Below are 21,769 nucleotides of genomic sequence, written 5' to 3' on the forward strand. Positions count from 1 at the left end.
GGGCGACAGAGAGAAGACTTGCCTTCAATAGCAAGCTGCTATTTAGGGAATAAGATGATAATCAGTGATAATCTGGCAGGAGATCAGAATGTTGTGTGTGTGTGTGTGTTATTGTGCGACTCACCTGCATATCTGATTTGGCTTACACGCAGCGGCCGCTTCTCCCAGTTGGACATCTGCTCAGTCTTGTCCAGGGGCTTTCCCAGGACCTGGAGCACCAGAAGACTGAGGCCTTTCCTCTCAATAGTCCTCTCCCAATGGCAATTGATCTTACCACGCTGGATCTGAATAAGGCATTTTTTTTTTTCAAATGCACTTGTCAACAATTGTGTGTTATATTTACCTTTATATATATATATATATATATATATATATATATATATATATTTATATATATATATATATATATATATATACAATAGAGATGTCCGATAATATCAGCCAGGCGATATTATCAATAATAAATACATGTATGAGATATCGGTTGATATCGGTATGAGTTTTTCTGCCAATAATAACAACATCGGCCCGCGAGTGATGACGTGCTCCAAACAGCAGCAAGCTGGCTAGCTCAATATGTCTGCAGTCTGAAATGCTTTCAGATTGTAAATATTCAACGTGCAAAGGCTGGAAAGTGCTGCGTGGGAAATAAGGCGTCTTTCCTTTAATACAGTCAACCCTTGTTTATCGCAGTTAATCGAGTTCCAGACCTGACTGTGATAAGTGAATTTCTATTCCAATGTAGGAGTTCTTATTTATAAATGGAATATTTTCTTGTTAAGAGGATAGAAAATCTGTTTATCAGCTTCTAAATAGTTTTTTTTTAAGTATTACAGCCCTTCAGACATGAAATAGCACCCCTGTAGTCACCTTTACACTCCTATAACCCAGTATAGTAGACATAAGAAGAAAAAAATAAGACAAATAAGGCAAAAAAAAGAGTTATGCTTGTGTGTTGAAGACATATAAAATAACCTTTCCTCATGTAGTGGCTGGGGGAGTACCAGAGCGTACTAGGCGTCTTAGTGTTAAGTTTGTGACAGTATTCTTTTCTACTCTTTAAATTGTGAATAATTAATTTTCTTTTATGGTAACTTAAATCGAAAGTGGTTTAATGGCGCTATCTGCGGTGGAAAAAGAATGCTGCAGCTATAAATCCAGCAGAGGGCGCTGTCTTACAAGAAAATTCACTCAATATTTTCCAGCAGGAAGATGCTATGACAAAACGTGATTCACATTTTCTTAGTATAAAACTGTACAGTAATCCTTTGTTTATCGTGGTTAATCGGTTCCAGACCAGACTGTGATAAGTGAATCTTCGTGAAGTAGGATCACATATTTATAAATTAAATATTTTTGTATTTAAGAGCATAGGAAACCTTTTTACGACTTTCTAAATACGATTTTTAACATTATTAAATCCCTCTAGACATGAAATAACACCCCTATAGTCATCTTTACATTCCTTTAAGCAATATAGACAACATAATAAGAGAAAATAAGACATAATATAGAATCACACATTAGCATTGGGAGAGGTCCTTGTTGTTCCTTTTTTACTTCCGGTTTCTCTGCAGTACTTCCTGCGGAGGCTATTGTCTCATCAATGTAACATTACTGACACCTAGTGACCAATGTACAATACTACATATCCCAACATGTCTGAGTGTGTCTTCAGAATGCCTTGTGTGTTTTTATGCTTGAAAATGCTTAATATAGGCTAACAAAATATACACAATTTGCTTAAATGTGCATTTTTTTTATTTTTTATTTTTTTACAACTAATAGGCCACAGTTAACAACGAAACAGCCTGGTTCCTGGATTATTTATGAATTAATATATTTTGAAAAAAACGTGATGGAGTGAAGGCCGCACGGCCGCATGGTTAGCATGTTGGCCAACACAGTAACAGTCTGGAGATTGGGAAGACCTGGGTTCAGTTCTCCCCTGGGCATTTCTGTGTGGAGTTTGCATGTTCTACCCGTGCGTGCGTGGGTTTTCTCCGGTTTCTTCACGCATTCCTCCCACATTCCAAAAACATGTTAGGTTAATTGGTGACTCTAAATTGTCCATAGGTATGAATGTGAGTATGAATGGTTGTTTGTCTATATGTGCCCTGCCATTGGCTGGCGACCAGTCCAGGGTGTACCTGGACCAGGGTGTCGCCCAAAGTCAGCTGGGATAGGCTCCAGCATGCCCCCGCGACCCTAAAGAGAAGCGGCATAGAAAATGGATGGATGGTGATGGAGTGAAGCCTCAAATTCTAAGCGCAAAGTGGCAAGGGATGACTGTACTTCTAACACTACACATGTCCACAAATGACAGCTAGGGTACCTGCAATAAAATAGGATCCCACTGGAGCACTGCTGAATGAGCCCACTCTACAATTTCACTGATTGGTGCAGCATACAGACGTTGTATTGTGACTTTTGTTGAGACAAAATGTTTTCTATAACTTGTAAGTGTAATTGTTAAGTTAAGTAATTAAGTGTAATACATGTACAGTGGTGTGGAAAAGTGTTTGCCCCCTTACTGATTTCTTTTTTTTTTTTTTGGCGTCACTTAAATGTTGCAGATCATCAAACAAATTTACATATTAGTCAATGACAACACAACTGAACACAAAATGCAGTTTTTAAATGAAACTTCTTATTATTAAGAGAGAAAAAAATCCAAACCTACATGACCCTGTGTGAAAAAGTGATTGCCCTCCCTGTTAAAACATAACTTAACTGGGATTAATTGAGATCTATCAGCTTGGGAAAGGTTATAAAGCCATTTCTAAAGCTTTGGGTCTCCAGCCAACCACAGTGAGAGCCATTATCCACAAATGGCGAAAACTAGGAACAGTGGTGAACCTTACCAGGAGTGGCCGGCCAACCAAAATGACCTCAAGAGCACAGTGATGACTCATCCGAGAGGTCACGAATGACCCCACAACAACATCCAAAGAACTGCAGGCCTCACGTGACTCAGTTAAGGTCAGTGTTCATGACTCCACCATAAGAAAGACACTGGGCAAAAAAGGCCTGCATGGCAGAGTTCCAAGACCAAAACCACTGCTGAACAAAAACAACATTAAGGCTCGTCTCAATTTTGCCAGAAAACATCTTGATGATCACCAAGACCTTTGGGAAAAATACTCTGTGGTCTGACGAGACAAAAGTTGAATTTTTTGTAAGGTGTGTGTCCCATTACATCTGGCGTAAAAGTAACGCTGCATTTCAGAAAAAGAACATCATACCAACAGTAAAATATGGTGGTGGTAGTGTGATGGTCTGGGGCTGTTTTGCTGCTTCAGGACCTGGAAGAATTGCTGTGATAAATGGAAGCATGAATTCTGCTGAAGGAGAATGTCGGCCATCTGTTGGTGGCATCAAGCTGAAACCAACTTGGGTTCTGCAGCAAGACAATGATCCAAAACACTTTTTCACACCACTGTAAATATAAAAATATATTTATATATTTTTTTATATTATTTCATATATCAGACAAAATCATACTTTTTATAACAATAATATTATTGTTTCAAAAAATAATATTTTATATAACTGTTTATTTGTGAAGTTCATCCAGTAGAACCACAGCCAAAGAAGCACCATGCGTTCATTATATGACATTAGTTTGAGGGAAGAGCTGCTGCCAATATCGTATCGGCTGATATCGGTATTACAAATGAAGTGCTGTACAATATCGGTACATTGGAAGGCCAATATTGAGCATTCTAATTTTAAATGTTTACAACTGATCAGCTGTTTGATGTACTATGCTGTCGCTATACTTGTTGGTTTGTCATTTCAATTTATTCCACCATCAATCTGAAAATGTTGGTCTGAACAAGGAAATGTGAGATTCTAGGGGTGTAAAATATTCGGAAAATTAAAAGATCTCGCACTCAAAGCCGCTCACTCATTGCGTTTGCAGCAATCAAACAGCAAAGCCTTGGCGGAGGTCTTATTCCACCGGCAGACCACAAGCTCCACTTCTTGAAACAACGTGATCATTTTACCTTTAGGTGTATATTAAGTAGATCAAGCACCCCCTCCATTTTCAGTGGCTCCTCTACAAACTGGGGCCAGGTAGACCTGAGACACTTGAGATCTCCCGCCATGCCGTAGCCTGAAGAAGACGCCAGAGACGGCTCCAGAAACATCTGCAGAGATGATCGCACGTTTTGCTGCTTACCCAGCTTCAGGACGTTTTGTGCGGAGAAAAAACTCCTGATGAAGCTAATGGTCTCCGGATGCTGACAGAATCCATGAGCGCACAGGTCTAACAGGAACACCGTGTCAAAAGTAGCCAGCTGTATCAGGGCAACATGCTGGGTTGAGACACAGCCAAAGTTGGCCTGCCACTCCATGTCCACCCCGACAACGGCACCCTCCTGGGGAAAAACACCAAAACATTCACCATAAACATTTATTTACATGCTTGTCCTTTCTTTCCACTCAGTGCTTTACCTTGAGGAGAGTGTTGCGGCAACCTTCAAGCGCTTCCAGCGTGTGCACGTGTTGAACCTTGTCTTTGGTGAGCGGTACCTGGTAGAACATCTGACAGTGATCCTCAGACGGGGTCCACCCTTCGCTTTGTACAGAATCGCTGGCATGTCTAAGACGATGTGACAGCATGAAATTGTGTTCATATCTTCATATAAATATAAAAAAGGCAGACTTTATTGCTTAGTTGACATACTGTAGCTGGTCTGCAGCACATTGTAAAAATACAATTAAAAGGAAAAACAAAAGAGCAAAAAGGCGAGAAAAAGTTGAAATGTAAATATTAATAACACCAATAATAGTAACCAGAGCTGTTGAAAACAACGTCAACAAAGTGATGTAGGTTGAAAAATCCTTTATCATCAACCATTCTCCTTACGTCTCTGAGCAAAGTCACAAGCAAATATGGAAGGAATGACTAGTTTTGGTTATGTCAACAGCCGCTTAATTTATATTTGAAAATAAGAGAAATTATCCGGAAAAGTCTTCCACGTTTAAGTTTTCCATGGAAGGGTTGACAGGTACGGTCGTATGGTAACTTTTCTACCTTGTAACTTGATTACTTTGAAATGTTGCGCCTGGAGTGTTGACAGCACTATGCTCGATTACCATTGTTATGACATTTTGAGAAAGGGAGTGTTTACTTTTCCAAGCTAAAACAGCATTTTCTTTGCACTCGTGACAAATACTTCTATTTACTTATCTGTGCTTGGAAGAGATGTGTCATTATTTAAAGGGATAGTTTGTCACTGTTATGCACTACACTGGTGATGGGAATGTCATACAACTTCATGTCAAAAAATCCCAACTATTCCTTTAAAGGGCTTTGCACTATGTATTTATTGTGTATTATTAATTAGATTGAGGGTTAAGACTTTTTTTCATGTTTATATTTTATATAGATAGATAAATTGATGTTTATTGTCATTACACAGAGTATGCAACAAAACTTAGTTTGGTGGCTCCACTTCCATTTCTAGCAACATTAAGACATGTTTAAACTTAAATGTTAAATATAGAATATAACATATTGATCCAATTAAAGAAAAAGCTCTTACATTCAGCAAGTCTTTTTATATACATATTTGACATATTCTGTTGACTTTATTTTTGCCAGTGGTATACAGCATGCTTGGGGATATCATGTGCTCTTCTACACATTAGGAAAATACTGTAAGAATGCCAGTTTCATATAATTGGCATCTTTATTTTATTATGTAATGGTAATGGTTTAATTTTATTTGAACATGCATACAAGTTACAACGGAATACATCACATAGTTCAATTGGCAGTTCCACATGTCCAAAAGGAGTAGGAAGAAGAAAAGCGTATTTACTCCTACCCTTCGTCCATTTCACATCAATTGCAATACATTTATTCACTTCCTGTATTCCAGTGTAGTCTCTAGCAGGTAATACATGGGAAAATGATAAGGTAATGTAACAGCTAAGATTAATATCTACATCAAAAAACATTAACTGTAGAAATGAATTGAATAGAATCAAATCGTTTGTACACTGCATCGAATCGTATCAAATTTGTATCCATCCACCCATTTTCTATGCCGCTTATCCTAATTAGGTTCGCAGGGGTATGCTGGAGCCTATCCCAGCTGACTTTGGGCAAGAGGCGGGGTACACTCTGAAAGGGATGTCTTTTTTTTTTTTTTTTTTTTTTTTTTTAATTGTATCGTAACCTGTGTATCTAGATTTGAATCGTCTATTACAAAGAGCTTTACATCCCTACCTAATATAGTAGACATGATAAGCGATAAAACATAACTCACATTAGCATTGGGAAAGTTCATTGTTGTTGTAGTAAATGGAACATAATGTGGGACAATGGCATGGCATCGATGTGAGTCTATCACCCATCCTCACTATGGCTACCTTTGTTTTATTTATTTATTATAAACATAAGAAAGGGTTTGAAACTGTGTGAGTAAGAAGGACAAAGTAAGAGGCCAAAAATGTACCACTTCGACTTCTGGTTATGGTTTCATTTATCTCGAACATGCAAACAGGTTACACTGGAATACTTGATGTTACAATTCCATGGCTGACTCCATAGTGCAAGTTAAGGTGATGTAATGTAAGGTAATGTCTCATCAGTATAACATAGTGGTTAGCATGATGGCCACACAGTCAGGAGATCGGGAAGATCTGGGTTTGAAACTCCGATGGGCATCTCTGTGTGGAGTTTGCATGTTCTCCCCGAGCATGCGTGGGTTTTCTCCAGATACTCGGGTTTCCTCCCACATTCCAAAAACATGTATGTTAGGTTAATTGACGACTCTAAATTGTCCATAGGTATTAATGTGAGTGTGAATGATTGTTTGTCTGTATGTGCCCTGCAATTGGCTGGTTGGCGTTTATCCCGCCTCTCGCCTGAAGTCGGCTGGGATAGGCTCCAACATACCCATGACCCTAGTGAGGATAAATGGCATACAAAATGGATGGATGGAATCTAAATATGTAGATAAAATAAATGTAGGACTAATATTTATGGTGTAAATCACAACGTGGGAGGAACTATGGCGCCCGGTGGAGGTCTTCGCTCTCCGAGTGCTCTTCTAGTTAATTATTCAATTGTTGAAAAACCAGGATAGAATGAGGGAGCAATGTTCAAACTGTGAACGGGTTCCACTGTAACACCCAAGCATATATTTGTTGGATTAGATTTAGCCTTTTTAGAAAATACAAATATGAAAATGTCCCACACCTTCTTTGATTTTTTTTTTTTTTTTTTTTTTAAGTATTGGTCGCCCTAGCCTAACTCGAGGCGTGTATCAACAGTCACCTAAGAGAAAGTTGTTTCAGGTGCATTGTGAGAGAATGTGAATGTGTGCGCAGGACAAAAGTTGCATCACAGACATTTTTAGCCAACTCACATTAGCTCGGGCGCTAAACTCTGCTGGGCGTCCCACACCCCAAAGGGAAGCCTGTGCTTGGGGATGTTGTATCTCAGGGACCACTGAGCCGATTTTTCAAGTCCGTGCTTCATCAACATCTCCACCAGCTGGATCTGGAGCTCTGTGTCATCCGCCACTACCGTCTGGATGATTATGATGCAAAGAACGGCAGAAATGCTTGACATATAGTGATTATGTTCTTGCACAAAATAAAGAAGTTGTGCACTTACCTCCACGTGGTCGGCCCAATTCTCATCACTCATGCTGTTCTATAAAGAGGAAAAGAGAATTTTTTTGCATTTATTTTCATCTAAATTGACATTGCCATCTAGCATGGAAACCATTTCATACTCTAATCTGTTCCAGGGTTGAACGGCTATTGTTATAAAACCTTGATTATATGTTTCTAAGTAACACTGCTTAGAAGCAATAGGGAGGTCCAATGATACTGGCATAAAAATGATGATATCGGTATTGTTTTTTCTGCCAATATTGATATCGGTGTGCGAGTGAGACCTCAGTATGACAAGCTCAGTATGACCAATGTCTGGAATTATCACCAAGTTTGGCTTTGGGATTGCAAATATGCAATGAGGGTAAAGCACTGCTTAGGCGAGGGGGGAGTAAGGCGTCGTCCTTCAATAGTTTTAATCTAATATCACATCTCAGGAAGGATCACTCAGAATCACACAGCGCGCTATGCGGCAAAATCATGCTAAAAAGCGATACTGCCAACAAGTTTATATATAATTTCACTGATTTTATTAGTCTAGAGCAGGGGTTCTCAACTGGTCTCATCTTGGCACCTACATTTTCCCATGGCCGTTAAGGTGCAACCCACTTTTATAGAGGTAAAGGCGCGCTCATTTATTTTGAGTTAAAACGGCCTTAAATACACATCCATGTCATTTTTGCAAAAATACACTCAATTATATGTGCAAAATGTATTTAAGAGCACAATATTAAGGAGGAGGAATGTCAACTATTTTTTTTTTAATTATACTATAACATAGCTAAAATTTGTATATATCAAGGAAGAAAATGCCAATCAAAACTATATTTTCAAAATATTTGTATTTCAAAATAAAAATATATATACCCCAAACGATCAGAAAATTACACTAAAATATTTAATTAAATTCAATTGAAATCCATGCAATTACAGAAAATGTAATTAAAATATTCAATGCAATTTTGTGATATTTATTAAATTATATAAAAATATTTAATATAATTTGTAATTGTCTGCAGTATTTATGTATTTTGAAAAAGTGTTACATTGGAACACAAATATCTTAAATTACATTAAATATTTTTAATGTAATTTTAGGTAGTCTGAGATATGTTGTTATCATTATTTATTTTTATAATTTCCTTTTATATTGTTATATTTAATATTTCATTTTATTTATTGAATACAAATCTTTTTAAATTGTCCATAGGTATGAATGTGTGTGAATGGTTGGAATGTCACCTCTCTGGTACGGAAAGAGCCTGAGCTGGTGCATGGGGTTGAGAAGTTCCGTCTAGATATAGTCGGACTCACCTCAACGTACAACATGGGCTCTGGAACCAGTCCTCCTGGCAGGGTTTGGACTTTGTTTCACTCTGGTGTTGCCAGCAGTGAGAGGCGACGGGCAGGGGTGGCCATTGTTGCGCCCCGGCTTGTGGCCTGCATGTTGGAGTTTAACCCGGTGAACGAGAGGGTAGTTTACCTCCGCCTTCGAGTGGGGGGACAGGTCCTGACTGTTGTTTTTGCTTATGCGCCAAACAGCAGTTCAGAATACCCACCCTTTTTGGAGTCTCTGGAGCAGGGGTGTCAAACTGGTGCCATGGAGGGCTGAGACACTGCAGGTTTTCTTTCCAGCCAGTCACTAAAGCAGGTGATTTTAATGATCAACATCTTCAGTTTGAGGGAAGGAGCTCATCAATTAAATTACCTGCTGAAGAAACTGGTTGGAGAGAAAACCTGCAGCATCTCGGCCCTCCAGGGCACGAGTTTGACACATGTGCTCTAGAGGAAGTTCTGGAGAGTGCTCCCTCAGGCCCTTGTTCTGCTGGGGGACTTCAACGTTCACGTTGGCAGCGACAGTGAGACCTGGAGAGGCGTGATTGGGAGGAACGACCCCCCTGATCTGAACTCGAGCGGTGCTTTGTTATTGGCCCTTTGTGTTCGTCACAGATTGTCGATAACAAACACTATGTTCAAGCATAAGGGTGTCCACATGTGCCCTTGGCACCAGGACACCCTAGGCCGCACTTCCATAATTGACTTTGTGGTCGTATCATCGGACTTGCGGCCATATGTTTTGGACACTCGGGTGAAGAGAGGGGCGGAGCTGTCAACTGATCACTGGTCTGGTGGTAAATTGGCTCCGATGGTGGGAGAGGATGCTGGTCAGACCTGGCAGGCCTAAACGTATTGTGAGGGTCTGCTGAGAATGACTGGCAGAGTCCCCTGTCAGACAGAGTTTCAACTCCCACCTCCGGGAGAGCTTCAACCATGTCCCGAGGGAGGTGGCGAACATTGAGTCTGAATGGGCCATGTTCCATGTCTCTATTGTCGAGGCAGCTGATCAGAGCTGTGGCCGTAAAGGGGGTCGGTGCCTGTCGTGGAGGTAATCCCAGAACGCGTTGGTATACACTAGTGGTGAGGGATGCCGTCAAGATGAAGAAGGAGTCCTACTGGGCCTTTTTTGCTCATGGGACTCCGGAAGCAGCTGACAGGTATCAGCAGGCCAAGCGGTCTGCGGCTCTGACAGTCGCTGAGGCAAAAACTCGGACATGGGAGGAGTTCGGAGAAGCCATGGAGAACGACTTCCGGACGGCTTCGACAAGATTCTGGACCACCATTCGGCGTCTCAGGAGGGGGAAGCAGTGCACCGTCAACACCGTGTGGGGTGGGGATGGTGTGCTGCTGACCTCGACTCGGGATGTTGTGGATCGGTGGAAAGAATACTTCGAAGACCTCCTCAATCCGAACAACACGTCTTCCTATGAGGAAGCGGAGCCTGGAGACTCCACGGTGGGCTCTCCTATCTCTGGGGCTGAGGTTGCTGAGGTTGTCAAAAAGCTCCTCGGTGGCAGGGCCCCGGGGGTGGATGAGATCCGCCCGGAGTTCCTTAAGGCCATGGATGCTGTAGGCATGTCTTGGTTGACACGATTCTGCAGCATCGCGTGGACATTGGTGGCAGGACCTCTGGATTGGCAGACCGGGGTGGTGGTCCCCCTTTTTAAGAAGGGAGACTGGAGGGTATGTTCCAACTATTGTGGAAGCACACTCCTCAGCCTCCCTGGTAAGGTCTATTCAGGGGTTCTGGAGAGGAGGATCCACCGGATAGTTGAATCTCGGACTCAGGAGGAGCAGTGTAGTTTTCGTCCTGGTCGTGGAACTGTGGACCAGCTCTACACACTCAGCAGGGTCCTTGAGGGTGCATGGGAGTTTGCCCAACCAGTCTACATGTGTTTTGTGGACTTGGAGAAGGCATTCGACCGTGTTCCTCGAGGAATTCTGTGGGAAGTACTCCGGGAGTTTGGGGTATCAGATCAGCTAATTCAGGCTGTTCGTTCCCTTTATGACCGGTCTCAGAGTTTGGTTCGCATTTTCGGCAATAAGTCGGACCCGTTTCCAGTGAGGGTTGGACTCCACCAGAGCTGCCCTTTGTCACCAATTCTGTTCATTATTTTTATGGACAGAATTTCTAGGCGCAGCCAGGGCATTGAGGGGTTCCAATTTGGTGGGTGCAGGATTGAGTCTCTGCTTTTTGCAGATGATGTGGTCCTGCTGGCTTCATCGAGCCGTGAACTTAAACTTTCACTGGATCGGTTCGCAGCAGAGTGTGAAGCGGCCGGGATGAGAATCAGCACCTATAAGTCCGAGTCATGGTTCTCGCCCAGAAAGGGGTGGAATGCCATCTCCAGGTCGGGGATGAGATCCTGCCCCAAGTGGAGGAGTTTAGGTACCTTGGGGTCTTGTTCACGAGTGAGGGAAGGATGGAACGTGAGATCAACAAGCAAATTGGTGCGGCGTCTGCAGTGATGCGGACTCTACATCGGTCTGTTGTGGTGAAGAGAGAGCTAAGCCAAAAGGCAAAGCTCTCAATTTACCAGTCAATCTACGTTCCTACCTTCACCTATGGTCATGAGCTTTGGGTAGTGACCGAAATGACAAGATCGCGGGTACTAGCGGCCGAAATGAGTTTTCTCCGTAGTGTGAAAACTTATCTCCCTTAGAGATAAGGTGAGAAGCACTGTCATCCGGGAGAGACTCGGAGTAGAACCGTTACTCCTCTGCATTGAGAGGAGCCAGATGAGGTGGCTTTGGCATCTGGTCAGGATGCCTCCCGGACTCTTCCTGGGGAGGTGTTCAGGGCAAGTCAGACCGGTAGAAGGCCTCAGGGAAGACCCAGGACACGTTGGAGAGACCATGTTTCCCAACTGGCCTGGGAACGCCTCGGGATCCGCCGGGAGAAGCTGGACAAAGTGGCCGAGGAGAGGAAAATCTGGGCCTCCCTGCTTAGGCTGTTGCCCCCGCAACCCGATCTCGGATAAGCAGTAGAAGATGGATGGATGGATGACTGACCCCAGTCGACATTCTACTGATATTTAGTTATCTTACTCTGCGAGTAAGTCACTGTAGATGCGCTACACTGCTGATGGGGATGTCATACAACTTCACGTTAAAAAATCCAAACTATCCCTTTAAGTGTAACAGACGTTAACCAATCCAACACAGTTCTGGTTGGAAAGGATGTGGCATGGAAGGTGCACAAAGCCAAAGAAAAAGCCTTACCTCTACAAACCTCTTGTACATAAGAAATCGAAGCGTGTCCTGCCGCCTCTTGTGCAGGGCGTTTGGACACAGCCCTGCGATGGACAGGACAAATATGACCTATTGCATTCATAATTATGATAAAGCTACACAATCACACACCTTGATCAATGTTAAACTTCTCCGCAAGTCGCAAGACTTGCTTCTTCAGCATTTTGGGCTGGATCTGACTCAGGCAGTGTTTGGACACGGAAAGCTGGGGAAAGCGCCTGAAAGCACACAAGGCCTTCGTTACTGGAATGGGTCTCTAAAATGCACTCCTTACTTTCTGATCATGTCCTCCACAGAGAAGCAGGGATGGCACCAGGAGTCAAGCAGAGCCACCAGCTGCCGTTCAAGATGATCGTGCCCCGTGATGTAGTTCTCTGCTAGGGCCCGCTTGCCCTGAATGATGAGCGGGACGCATATCTGGACGGGCAACATTTGAGACACACTTTGTGGTTAGGTGTGGACATTTTCCGAGGGACGTCTCGCTCCTCACCTCCTCCATATTCAGCTCGTTCTGCAAGTTTAGCTTTGCACCCAGCACTGCTGCCTGAAGGACACGATGATGACAACCAAGTGATGACTTGCTTCACTTGCAGACATGCAACAATGTGAACACAATTGCTGGTATGCAGACCACACAAATGTCATGGAGACATGGCACTTGCCTCTTTGTAGCATTTCAGGGAAAGCAGCCTCATGACGTGCAGCCGCAGGGTGGCGGGATCCAGGGTGGTCAGCTGGTAGATATTTATGAGACCCTCCACAAAGCTGGTCTGAGTGTCAGTGAGAAGATGAAGAGCCCGATGCTGGAGGCCTGTTGCTTGCTGCTGTGGAAGTGAACTCAGTGTAACCTGTGGTGAAGGAAAACTAAATATAAATGGGGTGCAAAATAAATAGACAAATGAATAACGACACAGAAAAATACAAATAAAAAATAATTTAAAAAATAAAATCGTTTAAAAAGTAATTTAAAAAATACAAATAAAATACAAGTTTAAAAAGTTGCGTAAATTTGCCAGGGCAGCATTCAAACATATGGATGTAAATGTGTGTGGCCTGTAAAGGCTGCTATTGTGAGTAGAGGACAGGAGTGCATTATGTGAAACGGCCTGCAGAGATTCTCTAGGACCTGGGGATGTTCCTTCAGCCAGCTCTGGAATTCCTTGAGGATGTGGGCCCCCAAGGTGTGGCTCCGGCCCTTCTGTTTGCCCGGACAGCTCTCCAGGATTGTTAGGAAGGCCTCCAGGGGATCATTTTGGAGGTTTGAAAACCCCTTCTGGGCTGCCAAATGTAGCTGTGTGGGGGGAAAAAACACAGATGGAAGGAAGACGAGATGTGAGCTGAGATACGAGAAGGGCAAATGTGATCTGTGTGTGTGTGGGGGATTAGCATTTTTAGGTCTCTCATTTAAAGACTGGAGCTATTGTGTGCAACATTTCAATATGAAAACATCTGCATGCAGAGGAACCTCAACAATTGACGGTCGCATGGACATTTTGGTCACCCAATAAGCTGAACCGTGCAACAAAATCACAATGAAATAACTCCACACGTGGGTTTTGCTTTTTCTTTGGCCTTTTTGTGATATTGCCACAGAAGGGTACCTGCAATGGCAAAGAAGAAAAGTGTGATAATAACCATAGAACTGCGAGTAAGGCTTATTATGCTGTATTGCAAAAAGTGGTCTGTGTTCCGGCTGCTCAGCACAACAGTCAATAATAAAAGAAGGAAAAAAAAGGCACTGCGATGTGAAGAAAGTGACCACCCAAGAATGTGCCCCACTTTAAGCCAGCCTCTACGTCATCAATGGGTGAGCAGTTTTATTTTGTTGAGATTAACTTCTTCCACTTCTATGACAATGCCAAGGTAAAGGTTGTGTAAAAAGAAAATAGAAATTTTTGTTAATTCAATTTACATATAGAAATAATTTTAAAACAGTTTTATTTTTAATTTAGTTTTATCCCATGGAGGTTTACTTCTTTTTACACTTGTAAGACTATGCAAAAGTAAGGGTGAAAAAAAATCATGCACATGTTCTTTTTGTATAACAATTCTAAGGTAAGAGCTTTGTATTAAAAATAAAGAATTAAAAAATGTGTTATTAGAATTGTATTATTTATAATTTAGATTATGTGTATAGATAATTTTTATTATTTTATATATTTCTTAGAATTGATATATTATATAATTATATATATATATATTTATATACATATAATATTTTTAATTTATACATGTATTGCAGTAGATAATAGTAATTTTAAATAGTTATTTTAATTAGGGTTTTGTCACAAAAAAAACATTTTTTGATTTTTAGTTAATTCAATTTACTGTACACTTGTATAACAATGTAAAAAATGTAAATACATTTCAGTTCTTTTAAGTTAATTGAATGTACTCTTGTATGGAAATTAACTAAATTACATGTCAGGTAAAAAAACATTGCTTGTGGACGTCATTGAGGTGCTATGATGGCTACAGTTAAACCCTGAAACAGACTAACTTCATTTGCATGATTTCCTCTGGATAAAATGGTTTTCAAATGTAAACAAATACACTTTAAAACTTTCTAGTAATGTTGGTCCAAGCAGACACACACACACATACACACACTGCACATAAGCCAGGGGGACATACATATACGGGTCCCGACTTAAGAATGTAAACTTTGGCTTTAGAAACTTCCTTCAGGAGAAAATAATATCTGTGTGAGAATGTCTGGCCGCTGCCTCCTAATTTGCCCAGCAGATGTCATTCACTCAATATCCTCCTCACACACATCTCAAGTTCATTCAGTGCAAATTCCTTCCTTCCTACTGACAGCCACTCTGCTTTCCTCATTAACACACACAAGCTTCTTTTAGGTGCAACTTCTTCATCATCCCCCTATTGACCGCATCTTGCAACACACTACGGCTGCACCTTCTGTAAATACTTGACGTGCCAAGGCGACTCTCACCGTCTGCAGATCCAAGCAGCTCCACAGATGGAAGAGCTGCTCTCTCAGCACGGCCGGGTCGAGACCTGTGGGGAAAGCACACACGTGAGCTGGGGTTTCACTCCGACCCCTGACCTCTCTCAACCTGTAAGGGAGCCAAAACGAATGGGTGTCGGGTATATTGCCGGAGACGCCAGACAGCTTTGAAAATGGGACTTAGCTGCAAACACGCTAATCTCAACCCCATCACCGTGTCTTGCTTTTTGCAGGAAGCTACATGGTAACATGATGCAGGTAACATGATAGTGAAAAGGAGCTACGTGCTTTAACGGGTATAGAACAGCCGCCATAACACGGGATTAACAGCTGAGGTAGTCGGGCTGTAGGGGAACCCGGCATTCGCTCTGCATTCCACGGATATGTACACGTCTATGTGTGATTTCTGTCTCTGCTGCATCTCCTTTCTGACACCGCACCACCGTACCTGCTGCACCCCCTTCCTCCTTCCCAGGGCTCGCTTTCCTGTTCTCCGCACCCTCCCCGGCAGCAGCGGCCTCTCTCGATTTTGTCTCGGATTTCCCCAGGAAAGGGCTATGCGTTCGTCATGATGGTGTGTGTATAAAAAAAAAAAAAAATTTAAAAAAGCCTTCCTGGTGCACAGCCTGGGAAAGCAGGCCCAGTAAAGACCTCCCCACTCCTCTCCATGCTGCAGCCTCTTGCATCCTCTAAACCGGGGGTGTTCAAAGTCCAGGGCCCGGGCTAGCCCGCGGCTGTTTTTTTATTGGCTCGCAGAACATTCTAAAAATTAATTTAACAAGAAAACTAAAAAAAAAAAACTAAAAGGAAAAATTAAAAAATCAGTAGTAAGTTTACGAGAATAAAGTGAAAACATTAAGGATAAAATATTTAAGAAAAAGTCGTAATTTGAATCGAATAATGTAATATAATAAGGAAAAATCACGTCATTTTAGCAGCTAAAGTTGAAATATGAACAAAGTCGTAATATTATGAGAAACAAACAAAACAATGGATGTCCAATTCTCGCTTTTTTGCTGATATCCAATATGCCGATATTGTCAAACTCTCAATTTCCGATTCCGATGTCAACCGATACAGATACCGATATGTGTAACATCACATGTCTCCTGTTGTGGAATTAACACATATCTGTTGTGTAGCTAATGGATGCAGCAACAGCGATTAGCGATTAGTGCATTTTCTGCCGAGGAGTCTCCCGCGGATAGTACCGCCTATTTCCGCGTTTTTTTTGTGTTTTTTTTTTTTTTTTTACATTCCCGCTACCCCCCTCACCGTTAGCGATGTTTTGACAACCCACCACGTCCTGCCACACCAAACACGGTTAAGCAAAGCATCGACTCAAGTATGTGCTGTGTGTGGACTGTTATGGCGAGCGGACTCGCTGCTCCAGGCACACAGGGCTTCAAAGTCTAGAAACTCCTCAACTTTGAATAGAACCACGCCCACAAATGCTGCTCAGATTGAAGTTACAGATAAAGTACTGTTGCAATTGTGCGCTTAAAGGGCTATATCGGTTTTAAATTATAGGGAAAAAACACAATACTGATATTGACCAATATTACATTTTCATGCCAATATCGGGCCAATAATAACGGTGAGCCGATATTATCTGACATCCCTAAACAAAACTATAACTAATGTTGTAATATTCGGAAAATTAGGTTGCGGGAAAAAGTTATGTAAGAAGAATAAAGTCAAAATATTACAGGAATAAAGTCATAATTACAAGAAGAAAGTCAAAATAGTCGGAAAATTAAAAAAAAAAAACAAACAACCACAGCAGAAACGGAAAAAACAGCTGTAATTTTACAAAAATAAAGTTAAAATAGTACAAGAAAAAAAGTAATATTCTAACGAGAAAAAAGTCAAAATTTTAAACAAGAATAAACTTGTGTTATTTTAGTGGCATAGAGTTGAAATCCATCCATCCATCCATCCATTTTCTATACCGCTTGTCCTCACTAGGGTTGCGGGGGTATGCTAGAGCCTATCCCAGCTGACTTTGGGGAAGAGGCAGGGTACACCCTGGACTGGTAGAGTTGAAATATTAAAGAAAAAAAATTGTTACTTTTTTAAGAATTTGCAATGTTATGAGAAACAAACAAAATAAAGTTTAAATTTTTGTAAAATTAGGATGGGGGAAAAGTTACAATATTATGGGAACAAAGTCATAACATAATATATATATATTTTATAATATATACAGTCATGCAAAAAATGATTAGAGAACCCTTGTTTCTTCAGTTTATTGAACCATTTTAATGCCTGGTACAACTAAAGGTACATTTGTTTGGACAAATATAATGGTGATAACAAATATAGCTCATAAGAGTTTCATTTAAGAGCTGATATCTAGCAACTTCCATGGTTTACTGGATATTAACCAAAATCACTTCAGTTCCTACATAAATAGTTCCAGCATTGTACTGCCAAAAAAATTGAACTCTTATGAGCTGTTTTTGTTGTCAGTGTTATATTTGCCCAAACAAAGGTACTTTTAGTTGTAGCAGGCATTACAATTTACAAAAAACTGAAGAAACCAGGGTGGTCTAATCATTTTTTACATGACTGTATAACAGGGTTGTCAAAAATAACACGTTAACAGCGGTAACTAATTTATTTCATTAATTACATTTAAAAAATGTTTGCGTAACTAACATATGCTCACCGGAGCAAGCATGCCTCTGTTATGACGGCAAACCGAAGAACAGTGGAGCGTCCCCACACCGTCACAGAGTGTCTTTTCTAACTCCATTCCGACCTGAACACATCAACACCGTATACTGTACACACGTCTCTAGTCACTTCATCCTGGGAACAACACTTTATTCTCGTCAATTTACAACTTTATTCTCAAAATCGCCGATTTTTTTGTCAATGTGGCCCTAATACTCCATCGTAGGTTTGGAGGATAAAGCAGAGTTATTTTTTATTAATAAATAATGTTGTTTCAATACTATGTAAATTAATTAAATAATGTAGTTTCAGTACATTATGTTATTATTAATTTACACTATGTCTCTCTCTTGGCATCTGTCTGTCTCGGAAGAAACTATTAAATTTGAATGACACAAACATTGAACATCACAAACCTGGCTTTATAATGCATGTGTGTGTATGTGTAAATAAACAGGAAGATAAAGAAAAACATGAAGTGGATATTCTTATCACTCACGTCCTAACTCTTAATTAGGATGTACAATTTGTTACATTCAAGTATGCTGGAAAATACACTAAAAACAACTAAATAAAGTACATTTGCCTTAATTTACGCAATGTACTTTGAACGCAATCCCTCAGGTTTAAAGTGTGATTCAAATGTTCTGCTCCTATTAAAGAGACTAGTGTTAGACAAATCTTAGACTTGTTTGGTATCTTTTAGCTTGATTGCCATATTCAGTTCATTTGGAGCTGTTAATATATACAAATACATATATATGATCCTGTCCTGTCATTTATCTTTCTGTTCATTAAATACAGTAAAAATCTGCATATTTCACACATAGTTGCTAATGGTGATTAATCACTATTAATTTTTAAACTGATTAATCTGATTAACATTTTTAATCATTTGACAGCCCTAATATATATTAAAATATAGTTTTAGAAGATTATTTAAGAAGAAAGAGTTGAAATATTTGGAAAATTAAAAAACAGCAACTATGAGAAAAAAAAGCAAATACTGAAGTTGATACCAATACAGTAATATGCTTTGCCACCTATATCACAAAACTGAGACGCAGTTTTTCCTTGAAACATATACAATGTGTGCATGATCATTACATTTATTATTTAACAATAACAGTGCTCTCAGTCAATCCAAAATGTTCATAAACCTCAAACTTGAACACTTGAAGGAAGTGAAAGTGAAGTTTTGGCTTTTGTTGAGAATATCTCTGTGTGCACAATTATTAGGCAACTGTTAGTGAGCAGAACTATGAGGCAACTCAAAGAAAAACAAAAATATTAGCATCTCACGATTTCATTTTCTTTTTTTTAAAGTCAGAATGATGACAAACAACACAAACTTTACAAAAAAATATTTGACATTTCCAAAAATAAATCAGTGACCAATATAGCCACCCTCCTTTTCAATAACACAGAAAATCCTTCCATCCATGTCAGTTTCTTGATCCTTTGACCGTCAACTTTTTGTGCAGCAGCAACCAAAGCCTCCCAGACGCTGTTCAGAGAGATGTTCCTTTTTTCTTCACTGTAAACCTTACGTTTAAGGGCCCATACGTACTCAACAGGGTTTACGTCAGGTGAGCAAGGAAGTCATGTCATTACTTTTGAAGACCTTTACAATCTAGCCACACAGTGGAGTACTTGGATACATGAGATGGAGCATTGTCCTGCATAAAAAAATAATGGAGTGTGCATCTTAAAAGATGCACACTTTTCCCTGTACCACTGTGCGAAAAAAGTGTCAGTGGGTTTGGGAGTTGCGTTTGAGTCCATCTTCAACCTGAAAAGTCCCCAACAAGCTCATCTTTGAATAATTCCAGGCTTTACCAGTACCACACCTCCACCTTGCTGGCGTCTGAGTTGGAGTGGGGCTCTATGTCCGTTGCTGATGCAGCCACGGGCCCATCCCTCTGGTCCATCAAGAGTCACTCTCATCTCCATCCATCCATCCTCTATGCCGCTTATCCTCATTACGGTCGAGGGGGTATGCTGGAGCCTATCCCAGCTGACTCATGGGCGAGAGGCGGGGTACACCCTGCACTGGTCGCCAGCCAATCACACGCCACATATAGACAAACAACCATTCACACTCACAATCATACCCATGGACAATTTAGAGTTGCCAATTAACCTAACATGCATGTTTTTGGAATGTGGGAGGAAACCGGAGTACCTGGAGAAAACCCACGCACGCACGGGGAGAACATGCAAACTCCACACAGAGATGCCCAACGGAGATTCAAACCCAGATCTTCCCGATCACCTGACCGTGTGGCCAACATGCTAACCACTAGGCCACAGTGCGGCCAACTCTCATCTCATCAGTCCATAAAACTTTGGAAAAAATCTGTCTTTCTTGGCCAACTTGTGCGTCTTGTTCGGTGGTGATCGCCTTTCTTACCCTGGCCATGTCTCTGAGCACTGAACAAAATGTACCGTACTTCTGGACACTCCAGGTAGATTACAGTTCTGGAATATGACAGCACTGGAGCATTGCTGGGAACTTCACCTTTGATTTTTCTCAACTATTTGGCAGTTTATTGCGACCCTTTTGTACACTTGCAACAAAACATTGAATGGTTCTGTGGTCACATCCTAATATCTTGGCAATATCGGCAAATTCAAGAGTGCTGCATCCCCATGAAAGACGTTTTACAGTTCTTGACTTTTCAGAGTGTGTTCAATCTCTTTTGTGGCCCATTTTGCCCAAGTAAAAAAAGCTGCCTAGTAATTGTGCACACCTAATAAAGGATGTTGACCTCTTGAGGCCGCACCCTCCCTCAGTACACACATGCACATCACCTGGTATGCTTAATCCCAATAGGTATTCAAGTTTATTCAGTTTGGGGTTGGGTAAATATGCATAAAAATGATATGGTCAAAATATCAACTTGCCTAATAATTGTGCACACAGTGTATAACTTCTTAGCATGTCTACATGTGTTGACAAAATATCCGTTGACTTATTTTTACACTTGTATGAGAATGAAATATGCTAAGAAAATCTTAACCTATTGGTCATGTACTGTATATAGTACGGATAATTGGGACCAAAATGACTCACAAAACAATGCAAGTCACACTTCCACAGCTATGAAATTCAACGCACGGGCTGCTCTCGACTGCCTTGTTGCCAGGAAGCTGCCAAAATAAAGGCAACACAGAGATCAAGTGCCTAAATGGGGCATTTGGTGTCACTACAGCCACCAGAACAGCTTCAGTGTGACTTGGCAGAGAGGGTCTGCAGAGTGGTTGAGTGGAGCCCCAACTGGAAAGATGCCATAACATTCCTCAACAAGTACTTCTCCTCTGGCCTTTTGTGTTGGTCGTAGGTGCTGGGTAAACCTTTCAACAGGTGCCATTGCGACGCGCTGAAGAGACGATTAAGAGCACTTGCAGACTGCAAAGTTTGCATATGAATTACCTTCTTTGGTTTTGAGCCTCAAGAGTTTTTTTCATAGCAGTGTGAACTCATACATACTTATCATATATACTTTGAGCTTTGCAGTGACACGGGCAACACATTTAGATACACGTCAATAGGATTAGACGTAAAAAAAAAAAGATATATCCATCACACTGGGATACAAACCCTTTGCCCCTGGAGTTGTACAGTTCATTTTGGTCCACAGGATGGCGCTTGCTTGCCGTCATTCTATTGGAAATATAGAAACACAATTGCATGACTAGAATTCTACATAAACAGCGCTCAAATGTGGAATGACGTTGTGCTTACAATCACAATGACCAAGCAAAGACAGAAAAGCAGGTTGAGTGTGTGCAGCAGTTTAAAAAGAAATGACTACGATGTATGATGGGAGGCTGCGCCTTGAGCCTCTTCAACCTTCTCCTGAGCTGTTATATGGCCAGTTCAAA

At 41.0% G+C, this 21,769-nt stretch overlaps 1 protein-coding gene across 8 annotated transcripts in view; it reads right to left on the bottom strand.

Moving 5' to 3' along the window:
• exd3 (exonuclease 3'-5' domain containing 3) overlaps positions 1 to 21,769 on the bottom strand; it is an 86,307-nt gene that overhangs the window by 64,118 nt on the left and 420 nt on the right. For 7 of the 8 annotated variants that reach the window (XR_008566457.1, XR_008566458.1, XR_008566459.1 and 4 more), the window contains exons 2-14: positions 21,486 to 21,548; positions 15,188 to 15,252; positions 13,358 to 13,522; positions 12,890 to 13,079; positions 12,722 to 12,771; positions 12,506 to 12,648; positions 12,343 to 12,449; positions 12,202 to 12,275; positions 7,640 to 7,678; positions 7,389 to 7,552; positions 4,462 to 4,609; positions 4,011 to 4,385; positions 125 to 284 (exon numbers count right to left, since the gene is read on the bottom strand). Coding sequence is in view for 5 of the 8 variants with exons in the window: in XM_054756236.1 (XP_054612211.1) it covers positions 125 to 284; positions 4,011 to 4,385; positions 4,462 to 4,609; positions 7,389 to 7,552; positions 7,640 to 7,678; positions 12,202 to 12,275; positions 12,343 to 12,449; positions 12,506 to 12,648; positions 12,722 to 12,771; positions 12,890 to 13,079; positions 13,358 to 13,522; positions 15,188 to 15,252; positions 21,486 to 21,513 (1,708 nt within the window). In the remaining 3 variants the exon portion in view is untranslated. The remainder of the gene's footprint in view (positions 1 to 124; positions 285 to 4,010; positions 4,386 to 4,461; positions 4,610 to 7,388; positions 7,553 to 7,639; positions 7,679 to 12,201; positions 12,276 to 12,342; positions 12,450 to 12,505; positions 12,649 to 12,721; positions 12,772 to 12,889; positions 13,080 to 13,357; positions 13,523 to 15,187; positions 15,253 to 21,485; positions 21,549 to 21,769) is intronic. The other variant, XM_054756237.1, reaches the window with a different exon arrangement.

This window comes from Dunckerocampus dactyliophorus, chromosome 17 (genome assembly GCF_027744805.1).
Source record: "Dunckerocampus dactyliophorus isolate RoL2022-P2 chromosome 17, RoL_Ddac_1.1, whole genome shotgun sequence".
Lineage (NCBI taxonomy): Eukaryota > Metazoa > Chordata > Actinopteri > Syngnathiformes > Syngnathidae > Dunckerocampus > Dunckerocampus dactyliophorus.